Consider the following 9,725-nt stretch of genomic DNA (forward strand, 5'->3'; position numbering starts at 1 on the left):
TGCCAATTATTTTCCCAGAATGATGACCCAGAGTACAGACAAAAGTAAAAAGGATGCCCGCCCCAAACCCTATACTCTGAATCATCATTCTGGGAAGGGGATGTGTGGGGCCGTCCCTATTCTGTTACCTCAAATGCGCAACCCGCTCAGGTGGGGAGAGAGGGCCTTTAGAACTTCCTCTTGGAACTGCAGGTATGTCCCTGTGTTGCCATCGTACTTGTACAGTACTAAAGCGTTGTACATGGCAACCTGTACCATGTAGACCGCAACTTTTTTGTACCATACGCGTGTTTTCCGCATGGCATTATATGGCTTGAGGACTTGATCAGAAAGATCAACTCCCTCCATATACCGATTGTAGTCCAGAATACAATCGGGCTTGAGGACCGGTCCCACGGTACCTCGCACAGGGACAGGGGTGCTGCCATTCCCATGAATTGTGGTGAGCATAAGGACATCCCTCTTGTCCTTATACCGGACCAACAACAGGTTCTCATGGGAAAAGGCACGGGACTCACCCCGGGGGATAGGAGTCTGCAGGGGATAGGAAGGAAGGCCTCTTTGATTCTTCCGGACTGTCCCACAAGCGAGCGTGGATTTGGCGGCGAGGGATGTGAAGAGAGGGATACTAGTATAAAAGTTATCCACGTAAAGGTGGTAACCTTTATCTAGCAATGGGTGCAAAAGGCCCCAAACAATTTTCCCGCTAACACCCAGAGTGGGGGAACAATCTGGGGGTTCAATGCGGGAATCTCGTCCCTCATACACCATAAACTTGCAAGTGTACCCGGAGGTACTCTCGCAAAGTTTATACATCTTCACGCCATACCGCGCTCGCTTGGTCGGGATGTATTGCCGGAAGCTGAGTCTCCCCTTAAAGCTGATGAGAGACTCATCAATAACGACCTCCCTTCCAGGGACATAGGCCTCCCAAAATCTGGCCCCGAATTGATTGAGGACCGGCCTGATTTTATACAGGCGGTCATACGCGGGATCAGTTCGGGGGGGACATGCCGCATTATCAGCATAATGCAAACATCTCCGAATGGCCTCGAATGGGGACGTGTCATGGCCATATTGTAGAGCGGGGTCTGGTACAGGATGTCCCCACTCCAATATTGCCTGACACTGGGTTTTTTAACTAGACCCATATGCAGCACGAGTCCCCAAAAGGTCCTCATTTCGGCTGCATCGACTGGAGTCCAGCCGCCGGGTCTAGCTAAAAGTGAGCCCGGGTTAGCGGCGACGAACTGTTGGGCGTACAGATTCGTCTGTGTAACCATTAGATTAACAAAGTCGTCACTGAAAAAATGACCGAAAAAGTCCTTTTCAGTGAACCCGGCGATGTTAATCTTGATTCCTGAGTCGCCAACAAACTCAGGAATCACGGGCTCGTGGTCCGCTGGCTCAGCCCAGTCAAGTTCTCCGGTACGAGGTACCAGTGACCTTGGCTGGGGGGCTTCACTAGTATGAGCGCCAGGGGGACTCATACTAGCATGGGGCACAGAGTCAAGGGCAGAGGAGGTTTGCGGCGCCGCACGGCGGCGAGTTCGCCGCCTTGGCGGCTCATCATCTGAACCAGATGATAAGGAGGACGATGAAATAAGGAAGGTGGGGTCTTCATCGTCCTCTGAGCAGCTCTCGGTGTCGGAGGCAATTATGGCATATGCCTCCTCTGCCCAAAACGCTCTGCGGGCCATTTCCCTACTCTAATGGGGATACGGGTATGTGTGTGTGTGGGGAAAAACTTTATTGGTGTATGTGCTGTGTGTGGTGTGGTGCGATATTGCCTCCCTAACCCGCCCTAACCCTCCCTAACCTAACCTAACTAAACTAACCCGCCCTAACAGAAAAAAAATAAAAAGGGGACTTTTTTTTAAAACAAAAAAGGGACTTCTAGCGCAAAAAAGCCCTATGCCAAAAAAAAGCGTTTATCTAATCAGTGGTGTGCGCACTGATTAGCGCTTGTGGCGGCAGGGGGCGCAGAAGTCAGTGGGGGGTCCAGCCACTCAGCCCCGAACAGTGGCTGGCGGCTTGTACACAGACCCCCACACAAAAAACCTGAAAAATAAAATAAAAAAAACGCTTAACCCCGAAAAAATGCACCCGCCTGAACCCAAAAAAAACGCTGATCAGTGATAAATCACTGACAGCGGTGGGACAGGCTGCACACACAGGTACGGTCCGTCCACACAGTACACGCCTGCTACTGGTGTCACGGACCGCCTATGGGTGCAAAAAAAAAATACGCGTTAACCGAAAAAAGTGCCTTTACCACAAAAAAAAACGCTGATCAGTGATAAATCACTGACAGCGGTGAGGCATGCCGCACACACAGGTAAGGTCCGGCCACACAGTACACGCCTGCTACTGGTGGCACGGACCGCCTATGGGTGCAAAAAACGCTAGAAAACGCAAAAAAAAAGCGCCGGCACCACAAAAAAAAAACGCTGATCAGTACTACGGGACTGATCAGCGGCGGGTGGGCTTTAACAAACGGTGGCGGACCACTGTTTTATAACTAAGAGGGTCCGCACACACGCTTAGGAAAAAAAAAAAAAAAAGATCTGCGCCAAAAAAAAGGCTGGCGGCAGACCGCAGCGACCCAGCAGGGCCGGGGTCACGCAGCTAAAGGTGCTACGGACCCACGGACACCCACTGAGGTACGCTGAAAAAAAAAATCTAAAGCTATCCCTGGGGATTTCTGTGCCAAGGGGCCACAGAAAGGGGGCAAAGGGGCACTTTTTTTTTTACTGAGGGGATGGTGGGCAGCACGAGGCTCCGTCCTGAACACCAGATCTCTCTGAAATGGCGGGCAGAACGGAGCAACATGCTCCTAGCCCACCAGATCCCCTCCCATTACATTGTGATTGGTGTGGCCACTTTGGCCACCCAATCACAACTGTACTGAGGGGGATGGCCACAATGCCAGCCCCCAGTACAGCATGGATGGTGATTGGTGGTGTATACTACACCACCAGTCAGAACGTCGGTATAGGTCGTCCTCCGGACCTCCTCCGGCACACTGCCGGGATGTCTGCTGATAGAAATCAGCAGACATCTGGCTCCGATCCCCGACCGGCGAGCGGCGTGGAACGGAATCGCAGCGCATCGCTCATCTGAATTGATGAGCGATGTGCTGCGATCGCCGACATGGGGGAACATAATGACCCCCCTGGGCGATATACCGAGATGCCTGCTGAACGATTTCAGCAGGCATCCGGCTCCGGTCCCCAACCGGCTAGCGGTGGGGACCGGAATTCACACGGGCGTATGGATACGCCCTGCGTCCTTAAGAGGTTAAAGGAGTAGTTCAGTGCTGAAAAACATCCCCTATCCCAAGGGTAGGGGATAAGTTTCAGATTGCGGGGGGGGGGGGGAGGTCTGACCACTGAGGGGCCCCCGCGATCTCCTGTACGGGGCCCTGGCTCGCTGGCCAGATAGCGCGTGTTGACCACCAGACGAAGCGGCAGCCGACACGCCCCTTCAAAAAAAAGCGCTATGGCAGAGCCAGAGATTGCCAAAGGCAGCGCTGCATCAGTCCCCCAAAAAATTTGAGTTCCTGGATTTAAATATCTATATTCCGGATGGCTGTCTGCATACTGCCACCTATTTTAAGGAACTACCTCGACTTTAACAGTTGCCATCTGAAACAATGGAAGAAGAACATTCCATTAACTCAAATGAAAAGAATCCGGAGGAATTGTTCTTCCACACACAAATGCCATCAACAACTAGATAACCTGGGGCATGGAACATCTTAGCTATGAGGAGCGATTAAAGGAGTTACAATTGTTTAGTCTTGAGAAGAGACGTTTAAGGGGGGATATGATAAACGTATATAAGTATATTAATGGCCCATACAAAAAATATGGAGAAAAACTGTTCCAGTTTAAACCCCCCCAAAGGACGAGGGGGCACTCCCTCCGTCTGGAGAAGAAAAGGTTTAGTCTAAAGGGGCGACACGCCTTCTTTACCGTGAGGACTGTGAATTTATGGAACAGTCTACCTCAGGAACTGGTCACAGCAGGAAAAATTAACAGCTTTAAAACAGGGTTAGATACATTCCTGGAACAAAATAAGATTAATGCTTATGCAGAATTATAAAACTACATCCCTTTTCCAATATCGCTCCACACCCCTACCCCTTAATTCCCTGGTTGAACTTAATGGACATATGTCTTTTTTCGACCGTACTAACTATGTAACTATGTAACTAACTATGTAACCTGGAGGATCGTTTTAAACAAAAAGTGTATCCCAAACCCCTTATACAAGGAGCACGCCAGAGAGTGGACGAATTAGAACAAAGTGCTTGCTTGAAAAATAATAAACAGAGTAATGCAGAGGGAGGTTATAATGATTCTGGTTTTCTAACGTATATACTCGAGTATAAACCGACCCGAATATAAGCCGAGGCCCCTAATTTCACCCCCAAAAAAATAAAAATAAATAAATAAATAAATAAATGTATGCTGGGAGTTGTAGTTTTGAAACCTCTGGAGGTCCGCAGGTTGAATACCACTGCGGCCTTCATCATCACCCCCCCCTTAATCATCATCCCCCTCCCTTTCATCATCACCGCCTGTCAATCCCTTCATCAGTGGTCTTCAACCTGCGGACCTCCAGATGTTGCAGAACCACAACTCCCAGCATGCCCAGACAGCTATCGGCTGTCCGGGCATGCTGGGAGTTGTAGTTTTGAAACCTCTGGAGGTCCGCAGGTTGAAGACCACTGTGGCCTTTTTGTTTTGTACTCACCTCCCCTCGGCAGGAAGTTAGGGTGAGCTGGTCCTAGTGATGTTGCCTTGACGACGACGCACAGGGACGTTGCGCATGAAGAGGGCCCTCCGGTGAAAATGGACAGCCCGGAACGAGTATCCCTCCCCACCGGACGGTCCCTGCAGCATAGATGGCCCGGACCAGCTCACCCAAACTGGGGGGGTGAGTACAAAACAAAAGAGGGGGGGGGGCCTGGATGATGACGAAGGCCGAAGTGGTCTTCAACCTGCGGACCTCCAGATGTTTCAAAACTACAACACCCAGCATGTCCAGACAGCCGATGGCTGTCTGGGCATGCTGGGAGTTGTAGTTTTACAACATCTGGCGGTCCGCAGGTTGAAGACCACTGAAAAGGGATTGACAGGCGGAGAGATCACTTGAGTATAAGCCGAGGGGGGCGTTTTCAGCAAGAAAAATGGTTATACTCGAGTATATACGGTAGGTATTACACGTCACACACCAATATTTTTTTTTAATGTTTTTTTATTTTTTTGTATAGGTAATATCACCAGCTCATATTATTTTTTTTATGGTTTTCCCGTGTCCTGTGCAGTATCTCTCCCAGAAGTCCACTTGATGGCCCCCGTGGTGGTCTACACCCCGAAGTCATCAATTCTTACTCTAAGAGAGAGTTTGCAGCTGTTCCTGGAGACGGTTAACATTAACCTCTGCATGGTGGAATAATAGGTCACGGTGTTTATCAGGATCAGTAGAAGCATCACCCACTCGATGATTATGGTGGTGATTTCACGGATCTCGTCCCAGTCTTCATCATCATAGAATAATTCCTGTAATGTTTTATATCCAAAGTAGAAAATTGCGCAGGTAAAAGCCAGGCCACAGCAGGTGCATCTACTATGGCGGATGACTTTGTTTGCTCCTGGTAATTTATACATCTGGATGGACTGCCCAAGGTAGTATAAGGCTTCACATGTAATGGAAATTATCGTGCTGACAAAGTGTATCCTGGGATATTCTTCGGGGGACAATACATGCATGACAGCTGTACCAAAACAGGAGGCCCACACAATGGCCAGCAGGATCCTCTGGATCAGGACCTGATGACCCCTGAACTCTTCAGTATGCATAACCATATACTTATAAATAAGAAAGGTTAGTACCAAAGTGCCAATGGATGTCCCTATGAAACCAATTCTCAATAATATGTTTTCGGGAAAGAAATTTCCCACGTCACTGTGAAGGAAAAGAAACCAATGTTATTGTGGATATTTCCTCACTCCCAACCCATGAAATAAGAATCTTGTGCTTGTTTATCTTACCTGATGTGCATCAGAGGCGAGGCGGCATGGCCGAGGACGACCGTCACGATGTAGCTGGTGGCAAGCCAGGCCGCACACCAAAACGCCAACAGAAAGGGGACGAACCCCAAACCTTTTAGCTCCATCTCAGTCAAGAAGAAGAAATAGAAGTTGCTAATCGCACTGTAACAATCTACAGAATGAAGGCTCGGGCGGCTGTCAGTGGAATGTCAGGACTCCAGCTGTCTATGACATCACATGTCTGATGTCACGATGACTGCTTGTTTCTTAGAGCTGCCATGATTTAGTATCTGCTATGAACAGAACCTGATGTTTCTACTATGGACCTTACAGACCCCAGAACCCAAGTAATTAGTGCAGGGGCTCCATTTTGATCATCTCATATTTCACATTATTTGAGTTCCAGGGCTCGGATACATTTGCACCCTCTATAGCAGTGGTCTCTAAGCTGTGAACCCCCAACTGCTGCAAAACCACAAATCCCAGCATGCCCGGACAGCAACTTTGCATAAGGAAATAGTCTAATTAAACTTTTCTTATATATAGACTCCCCGACATCTCCAAGGATAAGCATCTAAGGGTCTCGTTCGATCTTAATGTTATACCTTTTTTCAATAAGATCGATGATTCCAAAATGTATGAATATAGGAATAATTCCATATAAGATACAAAAAGTTAGCATCCTCCATTTCTGGAAAAGTTTCTGAGTTGCCCAAAGCAACCAATCAGATTGCTTCCTTCATTTTTCAGAGGTCTTTTCAAAAATGAAAGAAGCAATCTGATTGGTTGCTATGGGCAACTGCATAACTCTTCCTCTACACTGGTTTTGATGAATCTCCCCCATAGAGAGAGATTTATCAAAACCCAAAACCTGACCAGTGGAAAAGCTGCTGAGATGCCCATAGCAACCAATCAGATTGCTTCTTTTATTCTTGAAAAAGCCTATGAAAAATTAAAGAAGCGATCTGATTGGTTGCTATGGGCAACTCAGAAACTTTTCCTCTGGACAGGTTTTGGGTTTTGATAAATCTTCCTCTATGGGGGAGATTCAGCAAAACCAGTGTAGAGGTAGAGTTGTGCTGTTGCCCATAGCAACCAATCAGATTGCTTCTTTCATTTTTGAAAAGGCCTCTGAAAAATGAAGGAAGCAATCTGATTGGTTGCTATGGGCAACTCAGAAACTTTTCCAGGAAAGTAAAGATTAACCACAACCAGGGGCGGATCCAGAGTCTAGTCTCGGGAGGGGCACTATTAGAGAATTTTGCATTGGCGCACAGAAAATAAGGTGTTTCTTAACCCCTTAAGGACGCAACCCTTTTTCACCTTAAGGACTGGGCCCTTTTTCGCAATTCTGACCACCGTCACTTTACGAATTAATAACGCGAAAACACTTTTACCGAATATTCTGATTCTGAGATTGTTTTTTCGTGACATATTCTATTTTATTTTGGTGGTACATTTTCGGCGTTACTTGCATCCTTTTTTTGGTGAAAAATCCCCAAATTTAATGAACATTTTGAAAATTTTGCATTTTTCTAACTTTGAAGCTCTCTACTTGTAAGGAAAATTGATATTCACAATAAATTTTATTTTTCTTCACAAGTACAATATGTTCACTTTATGTTGGCATCATAAAATGGACATATTTTTGCTTTTTTTAAAAATTAGAGGGCTTCAAAGTAGAGAAGCAATTTTCAAAAATTTCATGAAAATTGCTAAATCTGAAGGGACAGATGTTACAGAACTACAACTATTTAAAAAAAAACAAAAAAACGTATAGGGTTCCCCGTATTTTCATTCTCAGCACAATACCATCCAAACAGCAACAGCCTGACGTTACCAGGGTGGGCGGGGACCATTGTTACTGGCCCTCCCAAGCCTAAATAACGCCAGCCTGTTTCCGCCTAGGCCCAGGAGCACCATTTTTGACGCTCCGGGCCTGTTGGTACCGGCTCTTCCCGGCACCCCTGTGGCGGTGGGTACCGGGGTAATAATTGGGGGTTAGCGCTAGCTGTTTTTGGGGCTAGCGCTAAGCCCTGGCTTAGTAATGGATTCAGTCAATAAGACAAGCTTCCACTACTAACCCTGAAAATTCATTAAAAAAAACACAACACATTGGAAAAATTATTTTATTTAAAAAAACACTCCCCCACAGCCCTCATTAACCATTTTATTAAAAGAAAAAAATAATAATCCACCGTAATCCATCGAATCCGCAGTAATCCTCTGCATACACGGATCTGAAACGAGAAGAAAAAAAACACAAAAAAATGGTTATGACATTTTTGCCGCTGTCCGCTGGGGAGAGCACCCATGATACAATGTCTACCCAAACAGGGAGCCACCAATTGGTGCAAAACTACAACTCCTAGCATGCCCAGACAGCCTCTGGCTGTCTGGGCATGCTGGGAGTTGTGGTTTAGCAACAGCTGGAGTCTCCCTGTCTGGGTAGACACTGCCAGAAAGGTCTGTTCACATTATACAAAACGGACAATGTGAACAGAGCTTCAGATTAACTAGCCTTGTTCCCTTCTGTAGCCCCGCCCCCTAATGACATCATCACTAGGGGCGGAGCTACACGGACCTGCCCGGTACTCGAGAGAAGTAAGCGGACTTCGTCTTCTGTATACACTATATACAGCTATCTATAGATAGCTGTATATAGTGTATACCGCCCAAAGGGTTAACCTACACTGTCCAGCAGTGTAAGTTCACTCTTCCCTTGCTGGGCTTGCGCATAGCGCACAGCTCAGCAAGGGGTTAAGTGAGCCAGCAATGTGTATACTGTATACACATTGCAGGCTCACTGTAAGTTCTTGCTGGGCAGTAGATATACCATGTATACCTACGGCTCAGCGTCAGCTGTTCTCCCGGCTCTGTAGCCATGAGAACAGCTGATCCCGACATTCACATCAGGACATTGCAGAAGGTGTCAGGAAGAGTGACATCCGCTGGGATCTGTCCCTTACTGCAGGTACTAATAGTCCCAACATGGAGCACACTCTGCTCCATGCTGGGAGCTGTAGTACCTGCATTAATAGACATATCGTAGCGAGACATATCACAGCTCTGCGGTAAATATGAATATGTGTATATATACGTGAGTGCAGGGGACCATAGAAAAGCTGCCACCCCATCTATACAATAAGATCGCAAGGGACTCCAGCGATCTGTCAATTAGTACAGGTAACTACTACTCCCAACATGGAAGAGTGTGTTCCATGCTGGGAGTAGTAGTACTACCTAAAAAATGTTTTTTTTAAAAGTGAAAAACACGCACACACTACATTTTCATTATTGTCGGCTACATTTTTAGTGCTTTACCCACTCGCATAAATTGATCCCTGTTTAAAAATTAATAAACATTTCATAATAAAAAAGATACATTTCGTTAGATACAATTTTTTCCATCACTACTGTATCTTTTTTGTTATGATTTTTTTATGGTACCCTACGAAACTTTAATAAAAAAGGCATCTCCATAATTTTTTAGGATCGCTAAAGTCCAAAAAAAGAATAAAAAGATTTACCGAATGTACCCGAATACCGAATGTATCTGAAAAAAATCAACCCCAAACACCCGAATACCGAATGTATCCGAAAAAAAAATCAGCCCCGAACACCCGAATACTGAATACTGAATGTATCCGAAGAATCAAAACC

The 9,725-nt window shown here is 46.5% G+C and overlaps 1 protein-coding gene across 1 annotated transcript in view; it reads right to left on the reverse strand.

Moving 5' to 3' along the window:
- LOC130298206 (zinc finger protein OZF-like) overlaps nucleotides 1-9,107 on the reverse strand; it is a 100,038-nt gene extending 90,931 nt beyond the window's left edge. The window contains exon 1 of the mRNA XM_056551120.1: nucleotides 9,092-9,107. Within this exon, the coding sequence (XP_056407095.1) occupies nucleotides 9,092-9,107 (16 nt within the window). The remainder of the gene's footprint in view (nucleotides 1-9,091) is intronic.
- Nucleotides 9,108-9,725: the final 618 nt, after the last annotated feature.

The sequence above is a fragment of the Hyla sarda genome, assembly GCF_029499605.1.
Source record: "Hyla sarda isolate aHylSar1 chromosome 1 unlocalized genomic scaffold, aHylSar1.hap1 SUPER_1_unloc_4, whole genome shotgun sequence".
NCBI classification, from domain to species: domain Eukaryota; kingdom Metazoa; phylum Chordata; class Amphibia; order Anura; family Hylidae; genus Hyla; species Hyla sarda.